The sequence below is a fragment of the Thamnophis sirtalis genome, unplaced genomic scaffold, assembly GCF_051295495.1.
Source record: "Thamnophis sirtalis isolate CommonGarterSnake01/CBP01778 unplaced genomic scaffold, rThaSir2_p1.2 scaffold_14, whole genome shotgun sequence".
NCBI classification, from domain to species: domain Eukaryota; kingdom Metazoa; phylum Chordata; class Lepidosauria; order Squamata; family Natricidae; genus Thamnophis; species Thamnophis sirtalis.
In genome coordinates, this window is record NW_028261394.1 from 24942501 (window position 1) to 24961112 (window position 18612).

The 18612-nt window shown below is 47.3% G+C and overlaps 1 protein-coding gene across 4 annotated transcripts in view; it reads right to left on the minus strand.

Moving 5' to 3' along the window:
* KCTD15 (potassium channel tetramerization domain containing 15) overlaps nucleotides 1-16602 on the minus strand; it is a 69422-nt gene extending 52820 nt beyond the window's left edge. The window contains exons 1-2 of one of the 4 annotated variants that reach the window (XM_087728505.1): nucleotides 16373-16602; nucleotides 10958-11144 (exon numbers count right to left, since the gene is read on the minus strand). In XM_087728505.1, the coding sequence (XP_087584631.1) occupies nucleotides 10958-11121 (164 nt within the window). In that variant the 5' untranslated portion in view covers nucleotides 11122-11144; nucleotides 16373-16602. Of the gene's footprint in view, nucleotides 1-10957; nucleotides 11145-15422; nucleotides 15602-15879; nucleotides 16083-16372 lie in introns of those variants that run through there. The other 3 variants (XM_087728503.1, XM_087728502.1, XM_087728504.1) reach the window with 3 other exon arrangements.
* Nucleotides 16603-18612: the final 2010 nt, after the last annotated feature.

The window sequence follows — 18612 nt, forward strand, 5'->3', positions numbered from 1 at the left end:
AGTACCCCATAGTGACAAAGCGAAAACAGAATTTTAGACATTTATTAAAAAGAAAAAAAACGGAACTATCACATTGCCATATAAGTATTCAGACCCTTCACTCAGTACTTCTGGGCAAAGAAGGTGCTGAAGCACCTTTGGCAGCAATTACAGACCCTTCGGGGTTTTTTGGGTAGGACACAACAAGCTCTGCAAACCTGGATTGGGGAACATTTTGCCATTCTTCCTTGCAAATCCTCTCAGGCTCAGTCAGGTTGGATGGCAACCATCGGTGGACAGGCATTTTCAGGTCCCTCCAGAGATGTTCAGTAGGGTTCATGTCAGGGCTCTGGCTCAGCCACTCTAGAACATTCACAGTTGTTCCTAAGTCACTCCTGTGTTGTCTTGGCTATGTGTCATCTTGGCCTTCAGCCCAGTCTTGAGGTCCTGAGCGCTGTGGAACAGATTTTCATTGGGGATATCATTGCACATTGATCCATTCAGCTTTCCTTCAACCCTGGCCAATCTCCCAGTTCCTGCTGCTGAAAAATACCTCCACAGCATGATGCTGCTGCCACCACCATGCTTCACTGTTGGGATGATATTGGGCAAGTGATGAGTGGTGCCTGGTTTCCTCGACATAATGTTTAGAATTGAGGCCATACAGTTCAATCTTGGGTTTCATCAGACCAGAGAATCTTGTTCCTCACAGTCCGAGAGTTCTTCAGGTGCTTTTTTGCAAACTCCAAGTGGGTTTTCATGTATTTGGCACTGAGGAGACGCTTCCCTCTAGCCATCCAACCATAAAGCCCAGATCGTTGGAGAACTGCAGTGATGGTTGTCCTTCTGGAACTCTATCCCATCTCCACACAGGCTCTCTGGAGCTAAGTGAGAGTGACCACCGAGTTCTTGAGAGTTCTTAGTAAGAGACTGACCACCCTCTCTTACAAGACCCTTCTCCCCTGATTGCTCAGTTTGACCAGGCAATCAGTTCTTGAAACAGTCCTAGTTGTGTCAGACATCTTTCATTTGAGAATTATGGAGGCCACTGTGCTCTTAGGAATTTTCAGTGCAGCAGAAATTTTATTGTAGCCTTCCGCAGTTCTTTGCCTTGCAATAATCCTGGTCTCTGAGCTCTGCAGGCAGTTCCTTTGACCTCATAGCTTTTGCTCTGCTATAGTGTGCATTATCAGCTATGAGGCTTCTATAGAGAGAGGTGTGCCTTTCCCAATCATGCCCAATCAATTTACCACAGGTGGACTCTAATCAAGGTGCAGAAACATGCCAGCAATGATCAAGAGAAATGGGAGACACTTGAACTACATTTCAATCATGTTGTTGCAAAAGATCTGAATACAATGTGATATTTCAGTTTTTTTTCTTTTTAGTAAATTTACAGACATTTCTAAAATTATGTTTTCACTTTGTCATTATGGGGTACTGAGTGTAGATTAATGAGAGAAAAAAATGAATTTCAACAACTGTAGAATCTGGCTGCAGCACAACAAAATTGATAAAAGTGAAGGGAGTATATGAAGACTCTCTGAATGCCTGTTAGTGGATCCAACTTAGCTTCCTATGGCAAATAGTGGAAACTCCTTAAACAATTCCATGAACACCAAGGCTAGGAATCAAGCACTTAATGAAGTAGATGGAGAAGGGAAGAAAAGTGAGGCTGTTCTACAAAAGAGGTGGCCCTTTCAATACACAAAATATGTGAATCAGTACCATCCACAAGAGTGGAGAAATGGTTTCTTTATTAGCATACAGCTTGGCCTCAAACTATGCGGACTCTATGAAGACCTAGAGCACAGCTGCAATACTTTTTGCATCTCCTGCTCAATAGGATTATTATGTGTACAAATGCATTTACTTGATACACAGTAAGTCTCCACCCAAGGATCGTGATGTAACAAAACAACCGTTTCCATTGTTAGTGTCAGGCCTGCAATTATATTCCTTTTAGAATTTTGGCCTGCCACACTTTCTCTTATTTCATTATGCTGTTTCTTTAGTGTAGTTGATGGGAGGGGGGAATAGAAAGGAGTAGGATTGTGGAATGTATTGTTGTCATTCTTTTCTAGAAGACCAAGGTCATCTTTTGTCTCCGCACTTTTACACCTGACCGGAAGCAGCTGGGTGGAGATGCCAGCGTGGAAGAAGAAGATCGGACCATGTGATGGATTGTGGGTGTGGGGACAAGATCATGAACTTTTAACTGGATGGGATTCTGATGTAATTTCCAGAATTGGGATTTCCACAGCAATGTGATAAGATGTCTACTTTATTAAATTGGAACTTTAAGGATTGTTTTGCCTTGGACTCTGATTTAATTCTACATGATACTTGAAACGCTGACAGTTAGCATGAACGGAATCATGAATGCAAAATCCAATGGAGACTTTTCTGAAACCAGTATTTCTTTCAAAAAATATAGCATCAACCATGGAATAGAAGTTCCTAACAATGATAAATGTTTGAATTTTTTTTAAAAAAAATACTTAAAATAAATTTTGAGAGAAAGCTTGTCCACGAGATGACAGGTTGTCAACAAGGAGTGCACACAATTGGCGATCAAGAAACCTGGAATTCCTCTGAAATCTAGAGATGCTACAGGCAAGAAAGGGTGGATCTTTTAGTGTATGGACTCAGTTCCTGTTGCATGTCTGTGTGGCAGCCCAAAAAGTCATCTCTAACCATCTGCAGTGTCCCCATTCTATGGCAGCTTCAAATCCCCAAATCGAGTAAGGTTTTCTCCAGGCAGATAATACAACATTATTTATTTGTAAACTTTATTTGCTGCCTATTTCACCATGGGGCTACTCTAAGTGGCTTACAATCATACATAGGAAATAAGAGTAATGTAAACAGAAGTAAAATAATAGAACCATAAAAGGGCAATGAAAAAGGACACACAGAGAGTAATCAATCAAAAAGAGATGGGCAGGTGGAGAACAAAGGGCAGGGAGGAGGGGGGGAAGGTGGAGTCTGCTGTCAATCTAGCAGACACCACTAGCATAGAACTCCCCCATTTGGTCCCCAGGCTAACTGGAGGAGCCAGCTCTTGGGGGAGAATAGGAGGGTGGGGGAAGATCTTACCTTAGAGCAGGGGTGTCCAAACTTGGGAACTTTAAGACTTGTGGACTTCACAAGTCTTAAAGTTCCCACAGTTGGACTATGCTGGCTGGGGAATTCTGGGAGTTGAAGTCCACAAGTCTTAAAGTTCCCACGGTTGGACATCCCTGCCTTAAGAGGGTAAGAGGTTCCAAAGGCCTTGTAGCCAAGAAAAGGCTCTCCTTTGGGATCCTGATAGTCGTTGGAGAGTTCTTTTGACTGACCCCGGGATACAAAGGAAGCTTTCTCTGCTGGCACAAGTAGGAAGGGCTTCTCTTAGCAGGACAAGGCAGGTCATCAGGTAGCCTGGGCTTGTGCCATCAAGGTCTTTCAAGGGTATAACCAACACCTTGACCTGCTGTCAGAAGCAGACCGGGAAACAGCCAGGGAAGTTTGCAAAGCAGAGATGTCATAGGGGCCATCTTAGGGCCCCCAAAGACTGCTCTCACTGCTGCACCCCAGTTGAAGCTTCCAAATGGACCTCAAGGATTGCCCTACATAGAGCTCCCTGCAATAATCCAGGTGAGAGATGACCTGATTGAGTAACAGAGCAGGATGAGTCCTGATCCAGGAAAGGTTGCAACTGGGGCACAAACTGGAGTGGTGCCAAAGTTCTCCTGGTGACATTGGAGATGTGAGTCCAGGAGAACCCCTAGAGGTTGAGAATTGGGCCTGAACTGGGTACCGCAATCTCACCCAGAATTAAGGATGACAAACATTCGGATCCTGAGGCTGAATGCACCCAAAGCCATTCAGTCTTGCCAGGGTTCAGTCTGTTGTTGCCCATCCAGATCTCTACAACCTCCAGGCTTTGCGAGAGGACAGAGGCAGCATCCCTTGGGTTGAGTTGAGCATCATCAACATATTGATGATGTCTTGACCCATGGTGATGGAAAATCTCACACAATGGCTTCATGTAGATCTTAAACAAGAGTGGATAGAGTACTGAGCCCTGCGAGACAACACAAATCAGCAGTTGGGGACTGGATCTCTCACTCCCTATCAACACCAATTGGAACTGACCTTGGAGGAAGGAGGTGAAACAGCACAGAACGGAGCCACCCAGCCCCAGCCCATATAGCTGGAGAACCCAGGATCAATAGTATCAAAGGCTGCTACCTTCCCCCAAAAAGGAAGACTGGACGAAAGTTGCCCGGGCAGGTAAGGTCAAGTGATGTTTTTTTAAGGAGGGGAAAAACCAGTGTTCTTTAAAAGATCTTGGGAATGTCTCCATATCTACTGAGGAATTTATCACTGCATGAACCAACCTGGTAGTCACTGTCTTGGAGGCTTTCACCAGCCAGGAGTGACAAGAGTCTAACTAGCAGGTGACAGCGCAGAGGATACAGTCCACTTCCTTAGGTCCAACTGGGGCAAACTTGTTTCCCCTGAGCAAGTTGTCATTCTAGGCATCTCATAAGGACCAGCACCATGCAAAGTTCTAACTGGGAATAAAGCTGAACGATTGTATCCAACTGGGGTTCAACAAATTCTTCTGCACAGCCCTAAAGATGATTGTCCAAATTTCCCTAGTGTAGGAGGGATTGGGTGAGTCAGACCAAGGTTGATGGGTAACGCTGTGGATGGAAAAAGAGCAGAAGTATAGTTTTCTTTCACCACTTTTTTCCCCACGATAGGTCCTAATAGCAGCTCTAAGATGTGTCCACTTGGGAGTCATCCTTTGTTTTTCTCCAGCAGCACTCTAGATGGTCTTTGAACCCGTTTCAGACCTCTTCAGTCCCTCCATGAACCACAGGGAACAATGGGAGTGAAGGGTCGTGGTAGGTCACCAAGGCACAATTCTGTTCAGAGCCTCAGCTGCCTTTCCGTTCCAGGCTCTTAACTGTTAAGGTTCTGGTAGGACCACACAGCAAATTCTCCAGGATATTCCCCAGGTCCTCCTGGAACTGATTTGGGTCCACCAGTGTCCAGGAGTGAACAATTCCAATGGGCCCGGTCTCCCTGCAGAGAGGTGGTGATGTAAGAGGGCTATTCAGGGTGTGGTCAAACCATGACCGGGGAGATAAGGTTCGGCTCCCCACTAGACCATGTTGACGCTGCTCCAATAGGAATATGAAATCTGGTGTGTGACCACTATTCCAAGTCAGACCTGTGACAATCTGAAATAGGTCCACGGCCATCATGAAGGACATGAACTCCTGAGCTGCTTCTGAAGTCAAGCCCAGGGAAGGCAGATGGAAGCCACCCAGAGTGGACGTTGGCCAAAAGTCCTTTGATATAGGTGTGCATTTGCCAATTCGGCAAGCTTTTCTGCATTCAACAGATAGACAGAAGTGGCATTTGCCACTTGGGATTATCAAGGCAGGATACAAACTGAAAAAATAAATTGATTACTGAATATTTGTTGGGGAGACCACTGAAAGTCAGCAGATTGCTCCCTCCTCCTCTTACAGGTAACGAGAATCCAAGTTGCCCCAGGCTACAAACCAGGATAGTACAAGGCTCACACACAACTGTTAAGGCACGAACTGGACATGATGCCATGAACAGGAAGCGGCTCACTGACTCTTCCCTGGGCCGGGCTGCTTCTCCATGGGCCTCCTGTTTCTCATGCTGGAGCACTTCTGAGCGTGAGGCCTTGTGGAGGGTCTCTGCAGCCACACCAGCACAGATGCTCATCTAGAAAGCGAATTCTAGTCCTTGGCCTTTTTTCTCTGCCTGCCCTCTTGATTCTTTTGTCACAATTGTTTAAATGACTGTCTCAAACACACATGCTCACACCTACAAAACCTGATAAGAGATTTCCCCAATACTCTTCATTGCTTTCCCAATTGTCAAACATCAATTTGTAACAATCATTTCTTTTAATAAAGTTTCAGGTAACAGGACCTGTTTAACACCAGGAGGAACCAATAATGGGCCACAAAGTCTGAAGTTTATAAATTACTGTGCAGACACACAAATGCAAGCAAAATAAGGAAACACGCCTACTAACCGACATTTGGTTGCGGCTACAATCCGGCACATGTATGACAATAATCCCAATGAAAACAGCAAGACTTGCTTTCTTAGAATGAAGTTGTTAGATGCATCCAGATTTGCAGAAGATAATTAATTGTCCATTTGCCTGTCTCCTAGAGAAAACGTTGCAGCAATTTTGAAGGAAAGGTCCAGCATTCTAATGTTATTGAATGTTCTTGGTAATATTCTTGTTATGGTTCCACCACAAAAGCGCGTAGGACAAAATCGCGCTCGACAAAAGCGCGCTGTGACGTCATCACAGCGCGACGAAAAAGATCGAAAAATGTAAAAATAAAGCGAAAACCTTACCCTAAGCCCCCCAAACCTAACCCTAAACCTAACCCTAAACCTAACTCTTAACCTAACCCTAAACCTAACCGTTAAAGTAACGAAAAACCTAACGCTAACCCTTATCCTAACCCTAACGCTCTAAAGCTAACCCTAACCCTTAACCTAACCCTAACCCTAACCTTTATGTGAATCGGCTTGCTTTAATTTAATTTTTATTAATTTTTATTTGAATTTTTCGATCTTTTTCGTCGCGCTGTGATGACGTCAAAGGCGCGATTTTGTCGATCGCGCTTTTGCCGTCCGCGCTTTTGACGGGTCACGCTTGTTATTGCCTCCAAGAACACCACGCTCTGGGGATCAAGGGAGCCATTTCACCCTTCTGCCACTTAATCGTCTTTTCTTCTCTACATGCTCTCTGTCCTTAGCAGAGTCTTTTCAGGAAAATGTTCTCTCCCACTGAAATTGGGGGGGGGGGGGATTTCGTGCAACCACACTGCTAGTTTTTTGTGGCGTTTTTTGCTTCAATTGGCTCCATTTCTTCATTAGTATTTGCAATTCATGGTGGCAATTATTTATTTATTTAATGAGATCCCAACCTCCTCTGGGCCAAGGCCAAACCTAAATTTGATTCCTCTTAGCCTAAATTAAGTTCCATGTATTAAATGCCACCAACGTATTTAAACATTTTCCCGACCCGACACATTTAACAATCAAATCAGTGCTAAGTTTTAGAGCTTCAGACTCATCCACAGCTTATGAAAGGCCACTAGTGAGCAAAAGGCCTTGGCAGGGCAAGAGAGCAGAGATCCCTGCCCTGATGAACTTGCAATCTGAAATTAAGCACACAGATCGGGGTCAGCAACCCACGGCTCTGGAGCCGCATGTGGCTCTTTCATCCCTCTGCTGTGGCTCCCTGTCGCCAGCCGGCGCCACAATTGATGGGGCTTTTGGTTGGGACAGGTAGAGGAAAAAGGAAGCCGCACAAGGAGGAGACTCTATGGTCAGGGAACTGGACTTCCGGTTGGAAGAAGAAAAAGGATGCCGTGCTAGGAGGCGACTCTATGGTGGTGGTGATGGTGGGGGGAACTGGACCTCTGGCCGGCTCCAGAATTGAACAGGGGGGCTTCCGGTTAGGATCTTTGTGGCTCTTTGAGTGTTTAAGGTTACCGACCCCTGGATGGGAAAAGGAGGCAGGGTCACCTGAGTTTCACTTCTTTATAGTTTTTAATAAAATCTGATCAAGTGCTCTGATCTCTCGGAGATAAAAATGACACATCCGTTTGTTAGGTCAAGAAGACTCGTGATTTATCTATGGCCCAACTGGTACTAATGGTGCAGACTAACTTAATCCCATTAAGTTGATGTGTAAATAAACGCCCCTAAACTCAGCAGGATTCTGACAGTCTGGTGTTTTTTTTTAATCTCAGGGCCCTGAACAGCTGGAAATATGCAGGTTTTAGATCAAGAGGGAAAGAGCACGTCCCCTGGGAGCTTTCCTTAGGCCAGTGGTTCCCAAACTTGGCAACTTGTGGACTTCAACTCCCAGAATTCTCCAGCCAGCAGAGCACAAGTCTTAAAGTTGCCAAGTTTGGGAACCACTGCCTTAGGCCCCAGTCCCATCTAAGTCCATTTGTATAACAATGTTAAGGGTCTGGGATTTTCCCAACTTCTGCCTTCCACATTCTCTAGGGCTGCAATTCAATGTTTCAGCATACAGGCTTGGCTTCTAAGAGCTGCACTTCCAAAGTACTGAAAGATTCTGCAGCAGAGGCAATCTGGAGTGCATTCAGTTATTATCAATTAAGCAGAATGGGAATTATAACTTCTATTGATGTTAACTTATTCTGAACTCCTTGAAATTACATCTGTTCCAGCCATCTATCCTGGAACAGGATAGTCCAGAAGCCTTCAATGCCATTCCTTAGTTGGGGATGGCTTACAGCTCCTGCATTGTACTTGCCCGCCTACATCTATTACAGCCTATCTCTTGATTTCGAAAATTATATGCTCACATGAAACCCATGCCATGATTGAAACCAATGAGAAAAGAGGATGCACATTTAACAAAACTTTAATATAATCAGCATCTTTAAGCTCCCTTCTTCAGACCCTGAAAGGTATAAGCGGCATTTTATTACAGACTTCAAAGTTAAAGAAATTTAAATACAACCAGGATGATAGAAAAGAAGATGTGAATCCATTATGAACATATCCACAGTTGTAGAACAAACAATAAGCTGGATGATTTTAAGTCAGCTCTTATTTTATTAGGACCACCATGGCTCATGTATTGGTTATTTATGAGATGTGAACACATTTAAGCAGCTTAAAAATATATTTCTGGGAATCCATTGGAAGATACTTGCAAAAAAGTAGAGTTAATATTAGTGATTTTTAATAACTGACAGGTATCTTTAACATCAATAACATCAAACAATGTTTTCTTCCAAATTATCATTACGCCACATAAAACTCCACAAAATTATACCAAGAAGGTGGGTACTGCTTGCTTGCAAACATTATCCCACTCATTGAATCACTGCATTTATGGAACTTACATATAATTACAGCTCTTGGAACTCCAAAGTTAAAAGGCTAAATTATATAGCAGATAAAAATCTCATCCTAAATGCATAGAAAACAGAGCAGCTCATAGCCCTTTTCCAGAGGTGCACTGCATTGTCCCATTTGTATTAAAGCTTTATTTGACCAAAGCACATACACAATTATTGCCAGGGGCTCAAATCCAGGCCTTATAGTTCTTCTGCCCCATTGGAAGGGATTGAACCCAAATTTCTAACGGCTTTATTCCAAACAGGCCTATGTGTATTAATATAGTATTAAAAAACCAGGAGTGTGATTTTCATTAAAAACATATGCCTTTTAACAAAATGTATACATTTAAAGCGGCTGTCAGATTCCTTCCGACTTTTCTTTTGCCCAAATAGGCTTAACAGGTCTCTTCTTCTGCAATGTCTTTAATGTAATAGAGAGGAAAAGGTTGAGCAAAGCTCCACGGATTAACATTGTTGCCTATTGATAGAAGTAACTATTCTTTTCAGACAGCCTGGGCTCCCTCCTCTTTGTAAATAATTACGGGTGGATATGGGCTCTGCAAGAATTGCAATCCTGTGTTTTTCTAGGGAAGGCCTTTTAAATGATGAGCTGTGACCAAGCAAGTTATATGTCCATGATCTGAAAGACCTGTGGATCAATGGGCAATATTTTTCTGAGTAGCCAGGCCCTTTCTAGGCCAACAAGGCATCTGGCACATATAACTGACCATAAACCCCAAAGAGTGCTCACCTGAACTAGCCTCAATATTCTCCTCCCTAAGGCAGCTCTTGAAGGCGGATATACAATATCCAACCCCTGACAGCCCCAACAGCCAAGACTGGGCCTTTTTGAAGAAGTCCCTATTTCTCTCTCTCTAAAGAATGCATTCTAGAGGCTTCGTGTTTTTGGGCTCATAAATCTACCTAAGCAAGCTAGGAAGAACTCCTAAACCATGTTCTCTTTTGGGAACTTTTAAAATAAGTAAGCTGTAAAGCTTGGCTCAATAGGGCAGACCAGTTCTTTCAGAGTCTTCCTGCAATGAGCACTCAATAGATTTCCCCAACTTCGTGCCCTCCACGTTCACTGGGGCTGCAAGTCAATCTTCTGGCTCCAAAGTACTGAGAGCTTCTCCAGCAGAGGCAATTCAGTAGCTGTTATTATCAATCCAGTAGAATGGGAATTCTAACCTCTATGGATGCTAACCTATTCTGAACTCCTTGCGATTAGATCTGTTCCAGCTAGATGGCAATGGTGCTGGGGAGATCCTTAAAATGGCACCCAACCTTCTCCCAAGAAGACCGCCGTCTTCCAATGGAGTTCAATATTGAACAACAGCAAACCCCCAAAGCATCCCTCTCGATGAAATGGAGGTGGCTTTAATTCCCACCAGTTACAATGCTATAAAAGTCACCCTAGGCAGCAGCAAATTGTGGTTCAACATTTAGAAGGTATTGCTCAACTTAAGCTTTTGACTCTACCTCTGGAAATGCTTTCAACTGAAAATGACATGTGTTTGCAATGTGGTTGAAACTGGAATTTACTTCCAAATCATTCGGAAGAGGCAAGGGAAAGTGTAGCACCAGCAAATTAATGGCTTATGTTATTCCTGTATATTAATTAATTCCACACACATAGACATATATGCACCGAGAGAGTGTTTGTTATAGGAGGACTCACACTTTTACCATTCCACGGAAGGCTGCTGCAGATTAAAGCAACCTTCCTATGGTGGAACATCCCATTGACATAACAAGACCTTTAGAAAATCACTGAAAGGAAGAACAGCAAAAATTTTGATTTAAAAACAAAAGGCAAATTGTTGGAGAGTTGGCTGATGAAAAACAACAACATATATCCCCCTGAATTAAAATTACCTTTAAATAGCACATTTCCTTCCCCTGAACCAAGAGCATCCTCCTCCACAATCCCAGTTGTCTGGAAATAACACAATTATTTGGAATTCTCTTATGCAATAGTAATAACCACCACCAGAAAAAATGCAAAGGCATTGGCCCTTCAGCCAGGGCGACCTTACCTGGAATCGGGGTATTTGGTCAAAGTTGCTAGGCTGCTGGTATACATGTGACCTCCTACATCAATATGCACCGGGGCGTTAGATTTGGTGAGCTGGGCAGGCAGAGGAATTCCTTGAGCAGCAATGGGAGAAACTGGGGACCGTGTCAGAGACAGCCGGGACATTGCTCTGCCTTCCTCCTAGAAACCTCAGACAGAAAAGAACAATTTCCTCTTAAATTGTTGCAGTTGTGCGCTACCTTGATTCCAGCGTGATCACAGATCTAATAAGATCTCTTTTGCATCTGCCTGATCACATATTCAGCTAACAAATTATTGCCACCTTCATAATTAAGTGTATTTGCATCATAGTCTTCGAAGGACCAGCGGCAAAGAAAAAGATGCTTATTAGCAATAAGAAATCAAGGGGAAAAAAATCTTTTTCAAGGTGTCAGCCTCAAGGGGCATAAAACAAACTGCAAAATTCTAATTAAAGGTCGCAGGCTTATGTGTTAGATGTGAAATATCCCCTGACAAACGAATAACCAATTTGTGAATTGGGATTCAGGGGTTTTTGCAAGTTTGTCTCAGTAACAAGACACCTCTAAATTAGTGACTTCCTCAGTACCTAAGGCGTTTCATTTAGACATGTAGTAAAATTCACATCAAACTTGGAACTATTTTTGTTGCTTTTTAAATAACTAACCACGCAAGAAAACAGATAGCTATTTGTTATCTTCAGGACAATGTACCCAGAAGAGAGAATGGAAGGACAGGCAAAACTAAAGGTTTAATCAATTATCACTGCCCTGCAATGTCTTTTCTGTACATAATTTCCAATTATCCAGTGGCCTCACTTTGAAACACACACATACACCAATCCTCTTATATTTAATACCTAAAGCTGTCGTTTCCACACACACACACACACACCATTTGAAAGTTACAGATGCAATACGTCTTTAAATGAAATACATGTATTATCATTTTACTCACATGCTATGGAGTTCTGATCTATGCAGAAATATAAGGATGTTCACTTTTTAATATTTGATATAGGGAAGTCTACACGTTATTTTCATTGGCCTCGATGTATTGCAGGGCATATAGGTAGCCAGCAGAAAATCTTGCAAAAAACAGAGCAGCCCCAGCACTTCTAACCTCTCCTTCATGTATTAAATCAAAATATGCCAAAGATTAAACAATTATGAAATGTTTAATTATATGCAATGTTTTGAATATAATGCAATGTTGTCATATTGCAGGAGTCTATTCAGCCAAGAGTTGGCAAGTATCTCCTCTGTGGTATTTCACAGAACATTTTGGTTTTTTAGAGATTAAACTCTTTTCTCAGAATCTTCATCTTGGAGTTCACTTGGGCAAAACCATTCCCACCATACAACAGGCAACAACTGGAAGTGCTTTCCCTAAGACGGAAAATACCATTTTTGGACTTCAGGGACAAATGTAGCAACGTGCTGGGCAAAGAGTCCTTTCTGTCTTTGGCATCACCTCCGGCTAGATCTCCATCATTTGCTCTCTCTTAGTAAAAAGACTCAACCTGTGCAGAACCCAAAATGATCAAAAGCCTCAGCTAGTTGACAGGAAACTCTTGATAACACAGTACTGTTCTCAAGTGAAGTTCTGACTCCAAGGAGGACTGAATTTTCTAAGGGAGTGGATATTCCTTTCCTTCGGGGAATATTTCATGTGGCAACTCAAACCACTTGGTTTTTTATAAATACATGTGCTGTATATGTTCAACCTACCCAAATCTCACTGTCTGCTGGCATTGTATTCTATTTGCAAATGTACCACTTCTCAAGGCCAGATGCCTAATCTTTTCCTAACAGCCACATTCTTGTGTCCATGCTCTTTTCTGAAGGTTAAATCCAAAACTCCACAGACCAACCTCATGTAGAATGGCTCAAGCCCAAGGAAAGTTATTTCTTGCTTTAAAAGTCCAGCCAGTTGAAGCTCACCCTTTCTTTAATGAAAAGAAACCTTCCCCCTTCCTTGTGTTTTTGGAATGAAATTTTAGAACCAGGAGCCTCTTGAAAAAAGAGCTTTTTCTTGAAATATATATGCCTGCTGCCCCATCACCCTACCCAGTTCAAGAGCAAGTGTTCAACTTGCTGCTATAATTCTCTTTGATGTTAACAGTGCAGGAGAACCCTATCTAACATCTATATGGAAGACAGGTCTTAGCTATGCCAAGGAGGCTTTCTTGGAAACAAATTCTCAGATTATAACATTTGTTAGGTGCTAAACAGCATTAGATTCACAAAACTTACAGAAGGTTTACTTTACTATCCAGTAGGGCTTACTTTGGAGCAATTTTGCACTGAGCTGCAGTATTTTTTTCTCTTTCAATATATAGCCAGAAAAAAAATATTATTCCCCTAGTAGGATTTCCTGAAATCCATCTTGTGAATTCTTTCTGCCTCACAGTAGGAGAAAATAAAAGGCAAGAAAAGGGGAGTCAAACTTAACAAATGTGATCCTAAAACCAAGACCCGAATTTAAAAAGATGGATGCAAAATTACTCATCATTGTTATCACAGAAGATGGACATCATGCTTTGAATTATAGACATGCAATTTATAAATGTCACATAACTCAAGCACTACCTATTATTATGCATTCAAATAAATCTTAAAATAACAACTCAAGAAATCCAGGTAGGATAACATTACGGATAGTGACACCAAGTTTCAAATAATCTGTGTCGGCAACCTGCCCCTGGAGAACAAATCGTGTCAACCTGCTGAAGGTATGTTCTCCACACACCAACCAGGCCAAAAATAATATGCAACTCTGAACGGCACCTTTCTATTAAGGTGGGAAGATTCCCAAGTGGCTCGTGCCCCAAACCAGTGGAGCTGATGTGTGCATCTGGCATGGCTCACTGGGATCTTTCCCTCCCTCCCTGCTTTCCTATGCTAACTGCCAAAGCGCTGCTTGTAAAATCTATTTGCCCATGAAAAGTGAAATAAGCGCCATCCCATGCTCATTTACACACAAAATGATTTTGTGTCCCATGGAGCTCACAGTTGTTCAGCTCTCTAGGGGTGATTAAACCAGCTAGGCTGCTACAGCTTGAGATGAGTTTACCAGAATTGTTTCTCCACATAGCTGCTTCTCTGGGACACTTTCATTTTTATCCATAAAAGGTAACAGAAGGCAGTTGTGCAAGCTCCATTCTCCTCTGTGCCCATGGCTATCATCCTGGGGGGGGGGGGAAGTGGGGAGAAAGGCTGCAGAAATTCCCAGGGTATTGTCTGCCTGACTCTCTGCCTGCCCCCCACCCCCACTTCCCTCAAGCACACTATTCTTCAATATTATTCACTGTTCTTTCCTACTTTTAGAAAAAAGACTTCAAAAGTACAAAAGGGAAGTTGGTTTGGATGAAATTTCCTCCCATCTGCTCACAACTGGAGGGGGATACAGGAGCCATGGGGGGGGGGGTGAGATGGGAGCTGATGGAGGGCAGAACTGAAAGCCCTCCTTCAGAGGGGAAGGTAAAGCAGAGGAAGTGCCGCCCAGGGGGCAGAAAAAGGAAAGAGGGCCGAAGAAATAACTGCAACAGCACAACGGCCGGGCCGAAGGAGGAACGGAGTTTACATCGGGGCGTTCCAGTCTTCGGGGCTGCAGATGGGAAGCCAGGCTAATTAAAGAGATGAAAACGCTTCTGCTCCCAAAGTTTACGGTTGCCTGGATTAACGACAACAATTGAAACCGGCGCCTCTTCTTCACTCGTGCAATTTATTCCTCCGTGCCCGTTTAAGAGCCGGAATGAATTCTGCGCCGACAGCGCAACCCCACATTTCCAGCCGCCCCTGCAGTGCAGCCCCCTCCCCTCACGCCCCCAACCGGGCTCGGCGGCCGTCTCCAGGACCTCCGGCCTAGCCCGGCCCTCGGGGGCACCACGGCGGCCGGATCCCCTTCACCCCTTCCTTCCTCGCCGCCGGGATGCTTCCTTGTCCGGCGGGGGCGACCCCGGGCAGCAGCAGAGGGCCGAGAAGGGGTCCCGGGCTGCGACTCCTCTGCCCGGCGGGCTTTTGTCTCGGCTCCCTCCATGGACCTCTCCCCCTCAGAAACTTTCTCGGCGCGCCGAACTTCCCGCCATCCTTCCCGGCTCGGCCCCGTCTGGACGGCAACCAGGCGGCGGTAAGGCAGCCGGCGCCGCGTGCGACCCATCCCCGCCCCTCGCCCGGCCGGGAGTCCGCGCGGCGCCCCCAAGTTCGCCGAGAAGCCAGGCCGGGCGACCCGCCTCCTCCCCCGGAGGAAAAGGCCAACATGGCGCCTGGACGAGCTGCCGGCACAGACGGAGCGGGGAGGGCAGAGCAGCCCCGCAGCCCCCGCTCGGCGCCAGACTCCTGCCCGGCGGCCCAAGGCCTCCCGCTCCCATTGTCATCCCTCCCGGCCCTGCGCGGGCCTCGCCAGCCTGCCTTCCCCCCGGCCCGTCCCCGCGCCCCTGCCCGTACCATGCAAGGCTGCAGAGCCGGCCGCCGCTGCCCGCCAACCCGCCTGGCCTGGCGGTGCCGGGGGCTAGGGCGCCGGCGCGAGCCACGTCCCCCCGGGCGGCGGTGGAGCTGAGGCCGAGCCGGGCATCGCGGTCTTCACGCGGCGGCGGCGGCTTTTGCCCCTTCCGATGAACCGGCTCCGGGGGAAGCGGCGGCGGCGCGCGCGCGCCTCCCAAGCGGAGCCGTGGCGCGGCCGAGACGAGGCGGAGGTGGCGCCGAGCGGAGCCTGCGGGGAAGCGACGCTGGCGGCCCCCGTCCGTCCCCCCACCCTGGCAGGCCGGGGAGCGGGGCTTCCCCGGGGCCCCCGATCCCGCCGGGCTCTTAAGCAGCGCTTCCCCTGTGGCTCCGGCCAGGATCGGCGCGCGCGCAGACAGGCAGGAAGAGCCTCGGCCGGCTGGGCTGGACTTGCTCGCCTTACCTGGTGCGCCGCAGAACGGGCGAGCCGGCGATGCGCGCCCCGCCTCCCCACCCTGGCTGCGGGCTGTCCGCGGCGCTGCTCCGCTCGCTCGGCGGCCCGGAGAGGCAGGAGCCCGGCGCTGGCCTGCCTTTTGTCCCCCGCCGCCTCCGCCCGCTGGCTGCGAGCGCTCTGCCAAGCGGCTCCCCCCGTTCCGCGCCTCCTTTCTGTTTGTTTTGTCTCTGGGTCTGCGGAGGGAGGGAGGGAGGGAGGGAGAGCGGAGCGGATCGGCAGGCGAGGCGGCCGCCTCTCCGCTCGCCAAGCGCCGCGGGGAGGGAAAGCGCCGGGCGGGCAGCAGCCGCGGCGGAGGCCGAGTCTCGCTCCGGGCTGTGCCCTCTCCGAGCGTCCTCCCTCCCGCCCGGCCGCCCCCGGCGATCCGGCCCGGGAAAGCGGAGCATCCCCTCGGGCTGTTCGGAGCGGCCCCCGCAGGAACCCTCTTCCAGTGGCCGGCACTTACTTTCCGTGCCCGCTAAGGATGCGAGCGTCCCCGCTGCTCGACGGCGTCAGGCCACGGCGGCCACGTCCCTCCGGCGACGGGCGGGCGGGAAAGCGGCTGGGCTGATCCGAGCCATGTCCGCGCCGGTTCCTGGCGCAGCTGCAGCCGGCATCGGCGTCGGGCTCCCGGGCAAGGAGGAAGGCGGGCAGGGCCGACTCCTCTGCCAGCGGAGGGCGGCGCGCGAGGGGCACTTGTTGATAAGGCGGATCAAGTTTGGCGCTTCCACGCGCGCCCCGCCCGCCTCTCCTCCCGCCCCCGACCTGCGCGGGAAGCGCCGAGTGCGCCGCGGGCCCTGGTGAGGCTCCGCTGACGTGCCTGGCTGGGCCCCGCGATTGGAGGGAAGCGGCGGACGCCGCGGGCCAGAGGCGCCGTTTCCAAGACGGGCTCGGCGAATGCAGCTGCCGGGGGCCCTACCAGGCCCGCCTCGGCTTGCCCGGCCTCTCCCCGCGCCCCCGGCTCGGCCGCGGCGTGGCTGGCGAGCGCCGCCTCGGGGGCCTTCCAGCCGGCTCTCCCAGGCTGGGGCGCCAGCTTGCGAGTCCCCGGGGCCGTCGGGCCTGCCGAGCCCCGAGCGGCGGCTGAGGCTGCGGCGCCCCGTCGGGCCGCGTCTCCCTCCCGTCTCCCGCCCCGCCAGCTGCTCCTCCATGCCAGGCGGGCTGCTGGAGGAGGCCCCCCGTTCCTCGCCTTCCTTCTCCGGGCCCCGAGCGGGTCAGAAGGAGGCCGCCTTTTGCCATTTGGAATCGTTGGGGGCCTGCTAGACCCAGCCCGGGTTTCCCCTTGGAGCAGCTTTAGTCGTATCCTGAACGCTTTATTGCCAATGTCTATGGAGGTTCTCAGTCGTCCAGGTCCTGGTTATCCCAAAGGTGCTTTTTCAAGAGGCAGCTGGACTTTCTTGTTTTTTCTCTGAAGACCTTTCGCTTCTCCTCCAAGAAGCTTCTTCAGCTCTGACTGGATGGTGGGGAAGAGCGGAAGAAGCTTCTTGGAGGAGAAGGGGAAGGTCTTCAAAGAAAAACCAGAAAGTCCATCTGCCTCTTGAAAAAGCACCTTTCTTGCCATTATTGTAATGTGCGTAGATTATGAAATTGAGAAGGATAAAACACAAAGCTCCCATGTTTCTCTTGTAGTTAGGACATGGCGACAGAAGTACCAAACATGCTTAGCTAAGCAGAACTTTCCCTGTCCTGCTATTTCAATCACAAAGACTGGCCTGGTATCCTTACTGTTTGTTGCTGCTTACATATCTGGTCTATACATTCTTGTTTATAACATGGGTATTTTTAAGTCAATCAATCAGAATAGAGCTGGAAGGGACATTGGAAGTCAATCTAGTCCAGCCCCCTGCTCAAGCTGGAGATCCTACATCAGGGGTGTCCAAACTTGGGAACTTTAAGACTTGTGGACTTCAACTCCCAGAATTCCCCAGTCAGCACCTTAAAAGTCCCCAAATTTGGACCCCCCCGTCCTACACCATTTCAGACAAGTGGTTGTCCAGTCTCCTCTTAAAAACCTCCAGTGATGGAGCACCCACAGCTTCTGAAGCTTTATCTGTATATCCTTGGTTTAAAAGCTATGTAGAAAATCGTCAACATTAAGATAAAAGTCCTGTTAAAGAGGTTTGTTCCCAAGGGAACACAAGCATTATTAAATTGCACCTTACAATCCTTTTAAACCACAGAATTTGGGCGCACCTTTAGGGCAGCCTGAAGGTAAGTTTGCAGTTGTACTGCCTACTATGGACAGAAAGGAGAAACAGCAGGAAAAAGTTATGTCATTCTTTGATCGGCATTGATGCGAAAGGTCAATTCACCCACAGGGTTAAGAAAAACTGAAGGGCCTCTAATAACATTCACTACAAAAACAGAAAGGCCTTTACAGTTTGACTCCCTTAAGTTTTTCTGACAGTGGTTCCAACCTGGGGAATGCCCCACAAACAGGCAAAGCCTGGAATTACTTTCTTACGAAGTAAAGCAGAAACTTTTCCCCCCAAGGGGAGTTTATTTATTTATTTCCCAAACACAAGCTGTAGGAGAAGAGGGAAATTTTCTCATTAAAGTTACATCCCTGCAGTTAGTTCAATTACTTGATATATGCAGAAGATGTTGTAAATTTAAAGATTTAAATAGCTTACAAAGATGCCAGAGGCTCCATCAGTTAATTTCCTTAATTTATGGAATTTTTTTTTAGCTCAGCTTCTGAAGTGGGAG